The sequence below is a fragment of the Leuciscus leuciscus genome, assembly GCF_965113295.1.
Source record: "Leuciscus leuciscus genome assembly, chromosome: 3".
Classification (NCBI taxonomy): Eukaryota; Metazoa; Chordata; class Actinopteri; order Cypriniformes; family Leuciscidae; genus Leuciscus; species Leuciscus leuciscus.
In genome coordinates, this window is record NC_138727.1 from 20,290,372 (window position 1) to 20,309,463 (window position 19,092).

General features: G+C 39.0%; 1 protein-coding gene across 1 annotated transcript in view; it reads right to left on the minus strand.

The window, feature by feature from the left end:
- Nucleotides 1–830: 830 nt before the first annotated feature.
- dchs2 (dachsous cadherin-related 2) overlaps nt 831–19,092 on the minus strand; it is a 55,625-nt gene continuing 37,363 nt past the window's right edge. Inside the window, exons 12-20 of the mRNA XM_082165624.1 lie at nt 17,122–17,331; nt 8,314–9,165; nt 8,006–8,125; nt 7,296–7,507; nt 6,917–7,068; nt 6,600–6,730; nt 6,175–6,461; nt 5,911–6,052; nt 831–4,309 (exon numbers count right to left, since the gene is read on the minus strand). Coding sequence (XP_082021750.1) covers nt 1,698–4,309; nt 5,911–6,052; nt 6,175–6,461; nt 6,600–6,730; nt 6,917–7,068; nt 7,296–7,507; nt 8,006–8,125; nt 8,314–9,165; nt 17,122–17,331 — 4,718 coding nt within the window. The 3' untranslated portion in view covers nt 831–1,697. The remainder of the gene's footprint in view (nt 4,310–5,910; nt 6,053–6,174; nt 6,462–6,599; nt 6,731–6,916; nt 7,069–7,295; nt 7,508–8,005; nt 8,126–8,313; nt 9,166–17,121; nt 17,332–19,092) is intronic.

Consider the following 19,092-nt stretch of genomic DNA (forward strand, 5'->3'; position numbering starts at 1 on the left):
GAGAGAAATTCTAATAGTGAGGAGATTTTCTTATAATTGCAAGCACTGCTACTTGGGCGCAGAGATATCACGCAACACCTGAAATCCGCTATATCTGCACCCAAGTAGCAGTGCTTCGCCTGTGCTTCCCACAATATAGTCCCAAGTCAATATCTGCCTAGTCTTGATCTGCATTGCTATTTGTACTCGTTGTGAATACGCAGGCCACAAGAAGTAATTATTTTTTTATTTTATTTTTTTTTTTATCACTTTTACTCACAACATGCTATCCGGCAACAAAGGATTCCATTCATTATGCTAAGCTAAGCTAAGACAATGCATGAACTGAGACAAAAATGCGTTTGACAACCTATCTAAATGTAGGGGAGATGGTGAATAACCCCTATTTCAAAAAACAGTGCCTTTAAGATCTTTCGCATGGAATGGCAAATTCAAAATAGGCCTGTAAATCGACATATCGGCTGTATCACTCCCTGACTTTTTAAGAACTGGCGTAACTGCTGCTGTTTTAAAAACGGGAGGGACAATCCCATCAAGTGAGGCGTTAACAATAGAAGTAATATGGGGAATTATATATAGCTGTCAAACAGCTCTTCAGAATAGTGGGAAGAGGATCAGGTATTCAAGTAGAAGAATTCTGTGTTAAGATTAATTTAGAAATATATTCCAACAGTAAAACTTAAAAAAAAGTCAGGAAAATTAAGAAGATGCAACTCAACTAATTTAGATGCAGAAGCACAAGCACAAGCAATAGAGTTATACATATTCTCAAATTTAGATGAAATGTAAATTAGAAACTTGTTACACTGCTCAGTGGTGGAACAGTTAATGTTACTTGTAATGTTACAAGGCCACATATTGTTATTGGATATAATCCAAATAGCGAATAGTTAGGTGTCCGGGCAGATTGGGTGGCAGCAGAGTCACAGCAAAAAGCAAATCCACATTGGCAGCCGACAACGTCCTCTCTCACACCTGAAACTATTTCCTCATTCAACTTTAATATATGGTAAAGTGTGGCCCAGAATATTTATATTAAATTATGATATTAAATCATATTTTCTGTTTCACAGGTACAAACAGAAAACAAAACACACCTTATAGCAGGGCTATATATTTGACCGTTTTATTAACTAGGCTATGATTGTTGAGCATTTTTTTAAAAAGTGGCAAATGTTTGTCAGTGCAGATAATTATGATGATTGGTCAATACATCACTAATAACTTATCTTAATTTCATCTTATTAGGAACTCCATAATGTACAATAAAATGCTTGTTCAGTTATATATACTCAAATGTATTATAGAGATCCTTGCATAGCTATTTGCTTCCTAACCACCACAATTCAGAAATTCCAAAGCAAATATTTGCCAAAATAAAATGAGAGAATTTTAAGTGAATCAGCATTAAAATAATTAGATATGATAAAAAACTCACATAATAAAAATGTTTGTGTGTTGTATTTTTATAACAATATATTATTAAGATTATAACTTTGGTTATTAGCATTATTTACTGTATATATATATATATATATATATATATATATATAAAAAACACAAAAAAAAAAAGTCATTACAGTAATCTTTCATACAACACCAAATAATAATTCATACAACACCAAAACACAAAAGCACATTCTAAATTTAAAAAATGAATTTTTTTACACATGTACATATATATTTGAAATACAAGATTACACTTGTATCTCTGCATCGTCCAAGATATCTCTTGGCAGTGTTGCTATTTTAGTATAGCATCCCAAACTGGTTTCTGAAACCACTGGGGAGGTACTGGGTGTCCTAACGGTAAGTAAAGACAGAGAGGGGGAAAAACTAGGAGTCATTGCTGAATGGGTCAGCTCTGTGTTTCTAGTGCAAGTATTGGTGTATGTGGGCAATCTGACCAGGGGCAATCTTCTATGGGGCATTCTGGGAGGGACAGCACGAATTCCAGGTTGGGCAACTGCTGTGATGAGAGGAGGTGGGTGCAAAAGGCTCTGTGACTCTGGCTCCACATCTCTGGCCCTAATCCCTTCATCTGGAAGCATCCCAATGTCTGTAAAAACAGAGGCCAAAGATTGGAAGCGTGGCTGCCAATTGAGAAAGTAGTCCCAACCGTAGCTCCCATGTAGTTGTTCCTCAGAGGAAATCAGATTGGTGAGTGAGCCCTCAACTGAACCCTGGTTATCAGGCATAGACATGCACCTTCTTATGACCTCCTCCACTTCCTTCATATTGACTACCTGAGGAAGCATTCCCTCACCTCCTCCTTCATCCCTGAAATTATGGAGACTATCAGAACTGGGCATATCCACTATTCTGACTATACCAATACTGGCACCAGAAGGTGGGTCTTCATCTACCGAGTGAAAGGAGAGTTGGTCTGAGTCCCCAGGAATCCCTGAGTCTGAGACTCTTGATGCCTGTTGTGTTGTTACAGAGCCAAGCTGTTTGTAACATGGAAACTTGTTGATCATCTTGATCTCTTGATCCTCAGCAGTCTCTTCCTCGGTAGATCCTCTTCCACTTGAGGCTTTTGAGTTTGAGTTTCTTGAAGGGTTTGGGATATCCAATCTTCCCCATGTTTCTAATGGTTCTTGTAAATTTTGGAGGTTAATACCATGGATACTGCTGTTAAGGTTGCCATCTGTTGTTCCTAAAGAGTCAGTCTCAAGGTTAAGGTTAGCAGAAACAGAGGTTGCCTTCTTTACGGCATTCTCTTTGGACCTGTACCTTAGAACAAGGGCAATGAAGCTCATTAAAAGGAGGAGGAACACTATCAACGACACACTGAGACTGGCAGTGTGGACACTGAGATCAACACTTGCCAGAGACTTTGCTGAACTGGTTATGTTCACAACAACATGACACGTTGATGACCTGGAGTTCAGTTTGGGGCTGCTTGCTAGAACTATCAGGTCCTCTGTTGTCTCGTTTGAGTTCGATCTTCTTCTCTGATACACAGAGTTTGAGATATATAGACAGCCAGTTGTTTTGTTGACATTGAAAAATGGGGATGGATTGACTAAAGAGTACTCCACTGAGCCATCCAGACCACCATCATGATCCATAGCCATCAGGTTGCCTATACTTTGGCCAACCTTGGCATCAGTCGGCAGAGAGAAATGGTACACATTCTGGGTGAAGATGGGGCTGAACTCATCAATGCCTTCGATTTCGATTTGTAGTCTCAAGGTTGCCACTTGATCTCCTTTGTCACGTGCCTCTACCACAAAGCAGAATTCACTCTCTCCTTCATAGTCAAACATCTGCTTGGTGTAGATGTCTCCAGTAAGAGGATCAATACCAAAGGCTTCTTTCTTGTCCGGGTTGCTACTGTCATAGTCCACATAACAGGGGGTTAAAATGGAATAAGTAAGTTGTCCGAAGATTCCTGCATCTTCATCAACAGCATGTACCGTGCACACAGGGGTAAAAGCCGGCAGGTTTTCAGACAGCGAGCAGTTGTAGGTAGGGAACATGAAAAATGGGGAATTGTCATTCTCATCAAGTACCAATATGTAAACAACTGCAAATGATACTTTTTTGTAACTTGGAGCACCACAATCTGATGCTTGGACTGTTAAGGTAATTTTTTTATTCTCTTCATAGTCCAGTGTCCCATTAACTTCAAGGACACCTGTTGCAGAGTCCATTCTGATCAAGCCTTTGCTGTTACCTGAGATGATGTTGTACATTACAGTCCCATTTGCCCCTAAATCAGGATCATAGGCAGAGATATGGATAAGGGCTGTACCTATGGGGCTGTTCTCAGTGACCCGTGCATGATACTCTGGACTACTGAAAATAGGTGCATTGTCATTAATATCAAGGACTTTGACTGACACTACAGCTGAGCTGTTCAGGGGTGGGGTTCCCCTGTCTGTTACAGTCACAGTCAATGAATAGGTGTCTGTGGTCTCTTGATCCAGTGTATCACAGAGCACTACTTGGCCAACAGTTCGGCTGTGGGCTTCAGCTGGAATGCTAACAACTTCAAGGCAGAACCGCCTTTCGTCATTTCCAGCTATGATTGCATACTCCAAATGGGTGTTCATATTTGAGTAGTCACTGTCCTCTGCTAATAGAATGAGTAGAGTGCTTCCAATGGATACATCCTCAGGAACACTCACCTGGTATGAGTTCTGTGTGAAGAAGGGGGCATTATCGTTAAAGTCCACCACCTCTATGTCCACAGAAGTGACACTAAATAGATTGGGGTCACCACTGTCATGTGCCTCCACCAGTAGCCGTAACATGTTTCCATTTGCAACATAATTCAGAGGCTTGTTCGTAAACACTGCACCTGCAGGCAGAAAAAAATTCAATAGAAATTAAATTTTACACACAGGATTGTTTTATTATAGCAAAATACACTAAATTGAACTATGGTAAAACTAAAACCACTCTAATTTACATAACTGAATAAAACCCCAATAAAAATAATTACTCTTGCATATTTTGCAAGATACATGTTATATTATACAGTATATATGCTCCATTTTTCTGTTTTTATTAGCATTTATACAACAGTTCTGGTTCTCGAATTGTCTGATTGGCTTAGAGCCTTTTCCAGGCATGTGATAATTTCACACAGAAATCGTTTCACAATTTGTATCATGCCACTTGTTTATGGCGCATCTATACTAACAGCATTCCTCACAGCGAGCATCAATGGCGGAGGAGCAAACCCAATATCATTTTACAAATGCTACAGTTGTGTCACGGAACATAGTTTTCAGAGTTTTTTTTAGGTCAGAATGTATTTGGTTAGACCTCAAACGAGAGATTTATATATAAAAATAGTGCCATTTAGAAAATTTGTTCAGAAGTTTTCGGAGATTTGGGCTCCAAGCCGTCAGTGGCTTTTTACCGCTCATGTACTGCCAAGAACAGTTTTATATCGGCCAGTCCTTTGGGAATTTGCCACTGGCTCTTATGCAGTTAAACATGAGATATAATTCGTATTAGGTATATCAAACAGGCAATCTTTGGTCTTATTAATCTATTACTTGTTCCACATCAAATAGATTTAGCAAATGGCAAAGGTAAGTTTCATAAATTAATATTTTTATTTAACTTAAATCCTGTACTAACTAGAGCGGAGCTTTTGTACTTTTGAATGAATTGTTTGCCTGTGTTTATTTCCTATTGTACAAAGGTCCTATACTTTTATATGGGGTATTATTGTTCATTTAAATATTATTGTTCTTTAAATAACATTTTATTTTATATAAATAATATGCTGTACTTGGTATTGAGAAAGGGTCTGTGAGTGATTATGATTTCGACTTCAGTGAAAGATACATTATTACGCCATTAGATGACGGCAAAATCTGTCTTTATGAGTGATTCGGTAGCAAAGACTTTTATATTGAAAGGAACTGAAACAAGGTTATTAAAAACATACATTATTTTTACTTTAAACAACACCTTATAAGACACAATCGACAACTGTATTGACTAGCGCTGTCATGGGAAATCCTCTTAACTGAAGCAAACTAAGACAAAGATATCACTTTCTTTAAGCAGACATTCAAACTGATTATTTATTATGAACATAAGATTGACCTGAAGAATAAATGCTAAACCAGAATCAGGTAATACACTCTCTTAGTTGATATCTCTCTCATAATACTCTACATAATACAATAAGCTTCAATGAAGCAACTCTGCGATCCTTTGTTGCAAGTTCTAAAGTGACGTTTTAGAATAACTGAGCCTTGGGCTCATCTGTTAAACTGTCAACTTGAGATTTGATTCTGCGGCAGAAGGAAAAACACTCTGTTATTGTTTCTTATTAATTTACACATTTGTGCCATTGAACTGTTGTATAAAAGCAAGCTTGCTTTATTGTATTACTTTAGGGTAGGGATTTGTGAGCAAATAATTTTTGTGGAAAATTACCATTGTCAGGATCAATGTAGAACCCTCTCACTGGGTTGGAAAGAAGTCTGTATGAAATTCTTCCATTTTGGCCAGAGTCTTTATCAGTTGCCGATACAGATACAACATATGTGTCTGCTGATGTATGCTCTGGCAACAAAACCTGGATGTGAGCAGCAAAAGATGGTCAATACTATAAGAAGAGCATGAATAGTGCATGATTGTAACCTATGATACTAAAAAGTGATCAAGACCTCTTAAAATAGTTTAATATAATATTTTTACCTGGTAAGACTCCTGAGAGAAGACTGGAGGGTTATCATTGACATCCAACACCTGGATGGAGAGTTCGGCCTCAGTTTGATGGACAGAGTCTGATGCTTCCACTCTCAATGTATAGACAGCTTGATCTTCATAGTCCAGGCTTTTAGTTGTGGTAATTACCCCAGAGTACTGGTCAATTGCAAAACTTCTGCTGGTCCGATCCTCATCTTTGAATCTGTATGTCGCTGAAGGACTAAGGTCTACATCATTTGTAATCACTTGGGTGACAATGTAGCCAACAGGAAGATCTGTGGAGATGGCAAGGAAAGAATAAGTTCAGTGTGTTGTACTTTAACATTTTGAACACATACTAAAACTCTTTAAAACAAATAAGAAAGGTGTGAAAATGCAGACATTGTATCAGTAAACATAAATAAGTTTCTTACTTTCTGCAATGGTCACTGGTTCCATGGATGGAATTGTAGGACTATTATCATTTACATCTACAACCTGGACACGGACAGTGCAGGTGCCTGTAAGGGGAGGACTTCCCATGTCCTTGACCTGAAGAATTAATCTGTATTTGAAAACAAAATAGTTTTTATTAAAAATAGAAATTCATAACCTTTATGGCTAACAGGAAAATAAATAATTATGATATAATGTCTAAAGGACTTCCATGATTGTTCAATTAATTTCCAATAGACCATTTCCATATAAACTTAATTGCGAAAGAAATTGAAGTCAAGAAAGTTTGCCATACTTGTAGGATGAGAAAATTTCTCTGTCCAAGACAGCATTGGTGGCAAGAATCCCACGAACAGAGTCGATCACAAACGCATTATTGTGGTTCCCATTCACAATGAAGTAACTGATCTGCCCATTTATACCACTGTCAGAATCTGTCGCTAAAACCTACAAAATTACAGTAATATAATGTTAAAATTGGGATCTGAAATGTAAGTTAAAATACGTTTTGGTTAAACTGATGATCATACACAACATCATTCTATTTTATTTTAGATTACAAAGTAGTTATATAAAGTCATTTTTTGTTATTGTGTGAATCAGAGTTACAAGATAATTTCATAATAATTACCATATTAATCATGGCATGGTCAAACAAATCTCAAAATGTGTACCTGCATGACATAGGTGTTATGAATTTGACCCTCCCATACAGCTGTTCTGTGGTGGCTTTGCTTGAAAACTGGTGCGTTATCATTGATGTCCTGCAGAGTGATGGCCACCCTGGCATAGGCTTTTTGGTGTCCATTTTCAGCCAGAACCACTAGGTAAATTTTACTCTGTACCTCAAAGTCTATCAGTCTCTGCTCCTTAACTGTGATATCACCTGTCAATGGTGATATTTCAGAAAATTAAAAACTTGACAATGCCCCTGGACCACATACTTTATACTACAAAGCATGATACTTTTTATTCTTTTTATTCTTATTAACTACAACTGTTTGTTACATTTACTTTCTCAATACTGGAAATATTTAGAATTTAGAAGTGCCTAACTGAAAGGTGTCTAAGTTAAATTTTTATTCTGTTGTCAACAAAACTGACAAAAGAACTGAAGAATAATTTTTAAGATTTATTATTATTAATATTATTATCATACATAACATTCATGAATAATATTAATGTATTGTCATTATCATCATTACAAGTACCACCACTAATAATAATAATAATAACAATAATGTATTGCTGTATTATTATCATCATTACAAATACCATTAATAATAATGCTGATGACAACAACAATAATAAAAAATAATTATGAAAAGAAATTAGTAAATTGTATTAACACTTGATGATATGATGATACCTATACAATTCTCACCTGTAATTGGGTTAATAGTGAAGGCTTCATTTTCACTGCCGCCGAAAATACTGTACTTGATCGTTCCTTCATCTTCATCTGCTGTCTGGTCATGAGCTACAACATTTGCAACCCAAGAGCCTTAGAAATGATAAGTGGTACACACAAACACAGTCAGTTCAGCATCCACAATTACTGACCTTCTCAGAAATACAAGTGAAAAGTAAATGGCATTAAAGTAAATCAATGCTGAAATGTCAAGAGAAATATCTCAAAGGTGGAAAAACATCTAAAATCTGTAAGCTTAAAAAAAGTTGCTCAAAGTATACCTGTTTTGCTATTTTCTGGTATGGTGACTTCATAGAGTTCCTCAGTAAACTGCAATGGCGGCTCTTCACTCTTAAGGTGAATGAGCAGAAGGCAGCTAGAGGTGAGGGAAGGTTTACCTAGATCCACAGCCCTTATCCGGAGCAGCTTTGTCCCAAACACCTCATTACTCAGGGGGACTTTCAACCTGACAGCTCCAGACCCATCAACCTGAAACAGCTCATCTTCTTCTGCTAGGCTAAACACTACTGTCCCATTGTCTCCTTGGTCTGGATCTTGGGCTGTAACTGTTATGATGGATTGATTGGGACGTGTGGTCATGGAAGAGACTGACACCCACATGGGTTGCTTAGCACATGCAGGTGGATTGTCATTAATATCTTCTACATGTATTGTAACTGTAGCGATTGAGCTGCGTGGACCTTGGCTGCAGCCGTCAGTAGCTACAGCGCGGAAGACATGCTGGGAACGAGTTTCACGGTCCAATGGCTTTGTGAGCCTTACCACACCAGTAGAACCATCAACATAAAAGTTTCCAGAATTATCCTCCTCCAAGGAGAAGGTCACTACACCATTGGGCCCCTCGTCGGGATCCCATGCAGTCAGATGTAGGATCTCTGAACCCACATGGAGCCCCTCACTAATGCTGGCACGATAGCTTTTCCGAGTGAATGTGGGGCTGTTATCATTTTCATCTGAGAGGGTGACGTGCAGCATTGCAGTGGAGCTCAGAGGTGGACGCCCACGGTCAGAAGCAGTGATGAGAAGGGAGTAGTTGGATCGTTCCTCTCTATCCAGGAATCTAATGGTGCTGATCGCCCCAGTCACAGCGTCAATGCTGAAACACTCTTCAGCTTATAATAGTGGATGAGAAAGAGACATAAGCACTGATTCAGACCCTGAAAGGTTTTCTTTAAGTATACATTTTTTTTATTATAAACACTACCATTCAAATGTTTTGGATCAGAAAAAATAAAAATAAATTTAGATTTAGATTTTTTCTTTTTTTTTCTTTTAGATTTAGATTTCAGAACAATCAAGTGACACAGAATACTGGAGTCATGAAAATTAAGCTTTGCCTTCACAGGAATAAATTACATTTTGAAATATACTGAAGTGCCATTATTATGCTTTTTCAGATATTACCTTTCATATAGTGTAATATAGCTTTCTGTCTGTGAATGTAAAAGGTCTCTAGTAAAGTTTCAAAGATCAAAGTGCTCGATAAAAGAGTTATTTTCTCCCCAAAAAAATTCTACTTTGACCGGCCCTCAAACACTATAGTGCTAGCTGAGGCTTGGAAGAGTTTAGTTTGTGTTGTTGACATGTTTTCTGTGCTGTGAAATCAAATCCACTTTGCATGCACTCCCAAAGGATGAGGACTCGGGCTTGTATTGAAACGGTAAAACAACGCCATCATTACTGTTTGTAACACAATGTATTAGAGATGCTCGGATCAGCTCTAACGTCACCCAAATCCACTGTTAAAAGCAAATCATCCAACTGCCACCTACCCGCACCAAGGATTTTCTCTGATTTAGATATCCGCACCCGACCCACACCCGATCGTCACATTACAATTATTCAAATTCTCAGTGTTAAGCGCGATTATATGATATTACATTACACTGAAGTAGGCTGCTTTTAAATGAACATTTATTTAAATCAAAAGTTCTTCTTTGGCAAAATTTCAGGGGTCGGCAACCTTTATGGCACACAGAGGGGTAATTGCTTAATTAAGATAAAGTACATTGCACCTACAGATCTACATTTTTAGGTAATCATTCATCATAGTAGCACAGCTTGTATTATTAAGTTAGGAGCTATAAATATGATTAAAGTGTGAGATTTAAATTACGAAAGCAGGCAGCTCTGAAAGCACATTAAAGCAGTTAAAAGTTACTGACTGACAGCTTACAGCTTGATCCACTATTTGTTGCGCTTAGCTTTGAGAATTAAAACTAATTTTATGGAAAATTGCTTCCACCATTATGTTGGAAAACACTCTTATCAGAATAATTTATCTTAAGATTGTGTATATTTTTAGATAAACCTGTCAAGTTATTAAGCAATGTCTCATGCAGTTTTATATAATGACCACTAGGATGTGCTCTAGGCATGATTTCTTTGATTGGTTTTCCCTGAAGAGAGGCTAAATGTTGTTGTCGAAAACTAAAGTAAAAGAGTGATGCAGTAAAAGAGTTTGTTGCATTTTACCATGCGATGAGAGTTAATGATTTATCTCTCATCCACACACAATTTTTGGAATGTTATTATCCGCAGCATCAGCGGATATAACTGCGATCCGTGCATTACTACTATGTAAACAAGTGGCAAGGAAGCCTCCGGAGATGAAATTCAGATATGGTAACTGGAGTTTAATTTCTGACATGCGCTGTAAACAATTAGACCAATCACAACAGACTGGACCACCAGACCAATCAGAGTAGGGTCTCGGAAAAGAGGGGTTTATAGAAAGACCGAATCCCTTTGTCGAACAGTTTCAGACACTGTGAGAAAAGAGGGGATGATGCACCAAGCCAAAAATTGTGGCCCACTCTCTCATCTGTTGCCCTTCCCAATTTATCAGATTGGGGTTTAAAGCAGGGTTATGCTCCTTGATAAACATATTTATGGGTTTAGAGCTTGGCAGATGAGAGCTGGCATGGACTAAGTCGCAGTAAACAGCCCACTCTCTCATCTGTTGTCATCCCCAATTCAACAGATTGGGGATTAAGCAAGGTTATGCTCTCTTGTGAATGGTATAGTGCCCATTACCAGAATAGTCGAAGGTAATAGTGGGGCCTTTTGAAACAGTAGATCTGTATTATGCATGCCAGACAAGTAATTGGCAATGTCACTTTGTAAAAGAAAGACTACGCCTGAGCACATACACATTCAAACGTGCATGCCTATAGTAGGGCTGCACGATATTGGAAAAAAATTACATTGCGATATTTTTTTTCCCAACGATATATATTGCGATATTGCGAGCCATCAATCCAGGCTAAAGTCAATAATTACCATTCCATGATATTAATAATTTCACTATAAGCAAGCTTCATTACAAGTGACAAAAAGGTTGCTTAATATTTTATTCCAAAATTAGAACATATTTCTGTAAGAATTCGGTGAACGTTCTACGCAATCCAACGTGGCGGCACTCTTAAAAGATGTTTGTTTGTTCATTAGGCTATAATTCCTCAAAATAAGTAAAAGAAATCTTATATTCTCTCTCTCTCTCTCTCTCTGTTTTCGGTGCTGATGCAGTGACGCGTTCATGTAAACGGCACCTAAAAGCTGTCACTAAGAACCAGCAAAAGTAATGATTATGAATATGTAAAATATTTCAATTAAACATTTTAATTGTTTATTAATAAACAAGTGTTTTCTGTGTTGGCTGCAAAGATGAAGTTGACGATAGGCTACTAACTCGCGATCTTCGCACGCGAACGCGCCGGAGAGAAATGCACATTTCGGATTACATCGTTTTATTTTGTTTTGAATTGTTATGTTTAAAAGTAGAGATTTCTGTAGATAATAGATATATTTCTATTTTTTTTTTAGGTGTGTGAGGCGAGTAGGCTACCTTATACGCTGAGTTTCGGTTCATGGATGATACCTTAAGCTCCAGTCAGGCGCTGGCGCCTCCGTATAGCATATCTCTGTTATATTTACTTTTTATTTATTAAATCCAGGAAATTGGATAATGAAACACTGATTAAAATTAAGATACAATTAATACAAAACGAAATTCTCTTTAAAGAAAGGCTTTGTGCTTTCTGTTTGAGGTCTCTGTGAGAGTTTTAAAGCAGTCTTTTACTCTTTTAGTGCCGCTCTCAGAGCGGCCGCGTCCGTAATGGAGAACTGTCACGTAACATTGTTTTTTCCTCATAAATGCGAACACGAAAAATAAAAGACAAAAGACTTTTTAAAATAGACAACCATCCACAACTTTATAACACTCCAGGCAAAGTAACTCTTTTTGGTCAACATCCTCCTTTTTGTAGCCGAAATAGTCCCAAATAGCCAACTATATAACCAAGATATTTTGAATTTCTTTTTGGTACGAAATCATCATTTCGTCACCCCAGCAACAAGCCATACAACAAACTCGTGTTTACTGTGTGCTACCCTGGTGCTACCGTTCTCTTAATACACCATGGGTAGCCTACTACCCTTCACATCGCATGTTCCGGCGATGTGACTATCGCTCATGCGCACATCGCGATGTCGATGTTAAAACAGAATATCGTTCAGCCCTAGCCTATAGACTAAACATGTAATGCGCATGTACATGCCATCACCGTTTTTACAGATTCACATTTTTGCAGTTTACACAGAGATAATAATGACGGGCAGGACTGCCATCAGCCAATTATACTGCCATGATTTCACACATGCTTCAGACACCAGTTTCTGCGGACGTGTTCCCATAGCTTCAGCATCTGATGGAGCATCTCGTTCCTTTCTCAGGGAACTGGGGATACATACGTAACCCAAAGAGGTTATTTTATAGTGTACTAAATATTTCAAAATTACAGTTACTATTGTAACCTCCTTTTCCTGCTGGAGGGAATGAGACATAGTGTTAATGTAGTGACACTATGGGTCGCATTTGGGGGCCCCAAACACCTCTGACACTTTGATAAAAGACAAACGAGAAATGGCGAGTGAAATTCCTAAAAGGAGCTGGCGTGCATCCACTCATTCAGGTTTGTGCTGAGGAGCCGAGAGCATGTACCGGCCATTTCAGCAGATGGTCAATGTTTTAGCAGGAGAGACACAATGGGCCCTATTTTAACGATCTGAAACGCAAGTATCAAGCGCGAAACGCAAGTAACTTTGTGGGCGGGTATTGGGCGCTGTTGCTAGTATACCGGCGGGATAAATTACTCTTGCGCCTGACGCAAATCTAAAATGGGTTGGTCTCAAGTAGCTTCATTATTCAAAGGTGTGGTTTAGGCGTAACGTGAAATAAACCAATCAGAGCGACTTCTCACATTCCCTTTAAGAGCAGGCGCGCTTGTTCCATGGCGGATTGATATTATAACGGCAGATTTGCCAGGCGCACACCAGAAGCGGTTCACAGCCGAGGAGACCGACGTTCTCATCAGGGCCGTAAAACACAGAGAAATGACATTGGGGATGGGAGAAACCCACGCAAATTAGCTTCGGTTAAACAGGCGTATAAAAATGTGGGTAAATGAAATGTGTAAGCTAGATTTATGCCTATTTTTTCACATCTTCATGGACACAACAATGATTTTCCTCGTGTGTTAATATTTTTCCTTGTAATAATGTATGGTTTTCTAAAAATGAGAACTTCTCCGTCTGTGTGTAGATGAGATAAGCAAAGTGCATGCGCGTTGTGCACACGCTACATTGATTATGGCCAAGCATGCGCCCTTAAAATAGCATATGAATAACATGCGCAACATGCGGAATTGTTTTCTAAACCTGCAAAATAGCACCAGGGAACGTTTGCGCCGGAACACGCCTTCTCTTTGCGCTGAACCGCCCCCGGGAGCGCAAATGCATTTCCTAGTTTACCGACGTGCGTCTGTGGAGGGAAAAGTCCGCTGTGCGCGGGTGCTAAATAGGAATGATACATGCGTTGGTGTACAAAGTCAATTGCGCTGGGTGCAAGATAGGGCCCCATGTCTTGTTCCCTCCATCAGGGAACGGAGGTTACAATAGTAACCAAGACGTCGCCCATCTGTCACTCACATCTGAACCAGATTTTAGAGCTGGGGAAGAGCTCTTCTTCCTAAGTAGGAAAAAAACACTACGGAGACCACATCCTGCCAAAGGGGAGGTTAATATGTGGAGAATACATCACATGGACTTATCAACAGGGAAGTACCACACATGGAAAGAAGTCGCTGCAGTAGTTCCTAAAAGGGCCAAAAGGGCACATCAGAGCACACCCTTTGCCTGCTAAGCCAAGGCAATGGCATCAACTATCCAGTGGGCCAACCTCTGTTTGGAAATAGCCTCCTTCTGCTGACCCCCAAAACAAACAAAGAGCTGCTCAGAGGTTCTAAAGCTCTCCATGCGGTCCAAGTAAACGATAAGGCTGGGTCAGCCTCGTCTCGAGGCAGCACATGCAAGTTAACTAATTGATCCCTAAGAAGTGGTAGTGGGAACTTTGGACATGTAGCCGGCTGGGATATCAGGATCACATGAGAGTATACCAAACTGAACTCAAGGCATGTTTCACTGGAAGAAAACGCCTGCAGGTCCCCGACCCTCTTGATGGAAGTTAGCGCGTTCAGGAGCACTGTCTTCAAGGAAAGGGCACTTAGCTCAACTGACTCCAGGGGCACAAAAAAGCTGTAGGCCCAGCAAGACTATAGTGAGGTTCCAAGAGGGAATAAGGCACAGTCTTGGAGGATTTAACCTCCTGGTGCTTCTGAGGAACCTGATTATCGGATAGTGCTTTCCTTAAGATCTACTTTACACTGCATTGTGATGTGCTGCTATGGTGCCACATACACTTTCAAGGGAGAGGAGTACAGCCGTAACTCTCCTGCAGGAAGGAAAGCACTGACGAGAATAGGCATATCTGTGGGTCTTCCTTTAGGAAAGAACACCAGTTAACGAACAAACTCCACTTCAACTCATAGTAAGGGCTCTAGCCTGAGTGATAGCCCACTCAAGTCTTCCATGTCCCATCCAGGGGCCATATATGGAGGTTCCAGAAGTCTGGGCTCAGGTGCCAGGTTGTTCCCCGTCCCTGAGAAGGGGGATTTGCCAGGGAGCTCAGAGAACCAAGTCTGGGTGGGCCAATGTGATGCAACCAACAGTACCTGTTCTTCATTCTCCCTGACTTTGCACAACGTCTATACAATCAGGCTCACTGGGGGAAAATTATATTTGCGCAAGCCCCAGGGCCAGCTGTGTGCCAGTGCGTCCATGCCAAGGGGGGCCTTGGTCAGGGAATACCACAGCGGGCAGTGGGAGCATTCTTGACAAGCGAACAATTTCGAACTTGCCAAATCGACCCCAGATCAGCTGGACCACCCAGGGGTTGAGTCTCCACTCTCCCTAGAGCATCACTTGTCATGGCAGTACGTCCGCTTCACAGTTGAGATCACCAGGGATGTAAGTGGGCCCTGCATAGGGATGTAAGTGGGCCCTGCCATGTTGTCCATCCGGACCAACAAGTGCTTGCCCTGGATCAACAACTGAAACCTCCACAGGGCCAGCCATACCACTAGCAACTTTAGGCAATTGATATTCCAACGCAGTCGAGGTCCTGTCCAGGAGGCTGTGTGCTTGTTGCCTACAGCACCCCAAGCCAGACTTGGATGATGAATTTGCTGTGACAACAACACATTTGGACACTTGTTCTAAGGGAACCCCTGCCCATAGAAATGCAAGGTCTGTCCAAGGGAACATACAGTGACATATCGGCATGATAGCCACGCAATGTGTACCGCAGTGCCATGCCCATCTCGGGACTTAAGTCTGAAGCCAGTGGTCTAAAGAGGTCTCATATGCATCAACCCGAGTGGCGTTACTACCGCAGAGGAATATGGCGTCCTCTGCGATAGTAACACCACTCGGGTTGATGCATATGAGACCCCAGGAGCCTCTGAAATTGTTTCAGTGGGACCGCTGTTCTTCGTCTGAATGATTTCAGGCATCATCATCTTGAAGAGAAGCCTATGCAGGGCCCAGTTCAAAACTCGTAGGTCTATGATTGGTCGTAACCCATCACCTTTATTTGGTATGAAGTAAGGGCTGTAAAATGCATTCTTCATCTCGGCTGGAGGAACAGGCTCTATTGCGCCAAGGGCATCTTTTCCTGCCACCAAGTAAAAAGGATGGCGTTGAACCAGGGTGGGCGCCTGGCGAACTGAATCACATAGCCGAGTCTGAACAAATCTGAATGAGTGGATGCACGCCAGCTCCTTTTATACACATATGTCCAGAGGAGTGGAGCATGCAAATTCCACTTGCCTATTTTCATTAAACTTTTCTCAAAGTATCAGAGGTGTTTGGGGCTCCTAAGTGTGACCTCTAGTGTCACTATATCGACACAACGTCAAAGAGAGTGACAGAGGGGAACTACATTTTTGCAGAAATCAAGGACTAGATCCCCTTCATGTTTTCCAGAGTGAAATTACTTTTGTTTTTTTATTTTATTATTTTGCTATGTATTTAATTATATTATATTGAAAATCATAAAATAACCGGTTAATAACATTAATATTTAGTCCAATCCTTTCATTGTACACAGGAGCATCACTTCAACAGGACACTTCAACAGCTATGTTACAGAACTACAAGCTGTAAACAGCAAATAAATCATTTCTGTTGCTGTAGGTATGTCTTCAATATAATAACTGCCATGCCATGAACATGTATTCATTACTTCAATAAGCTCTTTGTTTCTGCCTTAAATTATTACATTGTTTAAATTAATACATTATTAGTTAACTGTGTGATTTGTATGTACATTTCTGAAATACATAACTTGTATAACACCTTTGATAACAGATCACTCTAAATTGTAATGTAGACATGTATTTTCTGTACAGCAGTTTTAAAACAATATGTATTGTGAAAAGCACTATACAACTAAATGTGAATTTAATTCAATTGAATAAATTATACTATTTGAAAAGTAGGTTATGGAATTCCAGAATGGGAATATAAAAGTATTGTTTCTACTCAAGAGTTAAAATTAAAAAAACATTTTGTTTCCTAATCCCTTGTATAGATTCATGAAATGTAATAAAAGCAGTTAGATGTAAAATCAGTAAATGTCAATAATGTGAAGGATAGATGAATTTACTTACCTTCTATGGAATACTGAATAGTTCCATTTAGTCCATTATCAACATCTGAGGCCTGGATGATGTGAATGACTCCAGGAGGCAAGTTCTCTGGGATAACTATGTGCAAATCAGGCTGAGAGATTTCTGGAGTATTGTCATTATCATCCAGTATGAAGCACAGGACTGTTGCAGTGCCGGAGAGAGACAGAGTTCCACTGTCCTCTGCCTGAACTGTAAAGCAGTCAAAAACACATAAGGAGGTGACCAGGTTATTATAATCAGGAAACCATTGACAAGTGAAGGTTGCAACAGCACATACAATTCCAGTGGTTAAAGTATTTTTAATGAACATGCAATTACAGATTATTAAAAATATTGTGCAAATGTCCTGAAACAAATAAAAAAAGGCTTGACAGGGTCATCATGGTGAACTAAAACTAAAACTATAAAACACATTTTGAAATAACTATTTTCTTTATAAATAATAACTAAATTACTTGTTACTTGAAATAAAATAAGCATAAAAAAAAAAAAAAATATATATATATATATATATATATATATATATATATATATATATATAAAACAGACTTTTTTGTTTTGTTTGTTGCTTAGGCAACATTTCCAATGTTGTACTAAAATAACTATAAAGCTAAAAAAATTAAATAAATAAAAACTATACAGACAAAAGACAAACAAATTTACTACAACTTAAACTGAAATTAAATCGAAAAAAGGAAAATATAAAAATAAAACTAATTCAAATTATTAATAAAAACTATAATGGTATAAAAATTATTCTAAAACAGTGGTTCCCAAGCCTGGTCCTCGAGTGCCCCAAGCACTGTGCAGGTTTAGGGGTCAGATCAGAGTTATATAACCAGTTAAAAATCAAGGGTTCCCGATTCCAGTCCTTGTGACTCCCCGCTCTTCACATCTTGTGTCTCTCTTATCTGACACGCTCACTTGAGGTGTGGGATCCATTCGACCATATGTGCACTGCTAACCCTGACTTAAAAGGGTATTTCGAGATCTTAAGATTCCCATCTGAGCAGGTGTGTTTTTATGCGGCTGTTCACGGTTTTAAAGTGTGTGATATGCAAAAGTTACAAGTCAACTGTCATGATTACGGGTTAAATAAGATAAAAAGAAAAATTACCAAAATTTTTTTATTTTCATATTAAATATCGCAACATACATTTATAAGTCAGTTTAGCGCTTTTGAGTTTGACAGATTAGACTGTCATTAGAAAAGTGAAATTTATAATTAATATTTATATGGATGTATTATACATCAGAGATCTTTAGATTCTGAAACTGTGTTTTGTGTGATAGCCCATTTGTGTGTGTTTTAGTGAATACTGTGTAGACCCTGTGTGTTTGGTAACTGTATGCTCCCAGTTTGTGCAACTGTACATCCTCTCCATTTGTGTTACCTTTTGTTACTATGCACTGGGTCACACTTGAGGTTAGAGAAAGGGACACGTAAGCATGTCGCACGACAAACATTGTGCACATGTAAGGAATTACACTGTAATAGGATCACTAGGTTAGGGGCGAGCTCCACCCACTGTATTTTTGCTTTTGGCTAGCTTAGTGTAGGGCAGGTAGGTGCATCTGAGACATGGAGATCCATTTTCTTTTGTAATATTCTTTTTGAAGTTAGGTTAGAGGTTGTTCTGTAAGGTAGTTTGGATTTTGGTTTTGATTATTTCTTTGATTTGGATGCCGCCCGTGTCCCTTCTCCAATTCTCTTCCCCATCCCAATTTGTGTTACTCGTTTGTAATTTGCTTTTCCATTCATACTTTTTTGTATATATGAATATTAATAGTATCTATATTTTATTGTTTATTTCTTCTATTTCTTTATTGTAAATATATTTTCCCTTCTCGTGCTATACTCTCACACCTTAAAGGGGTTGTATAATGCCCCTTTTCACAAGATGTAAAATAAGTCTCTGATGTCCCCAGAGTGTGTATGTGAAGTTTCAG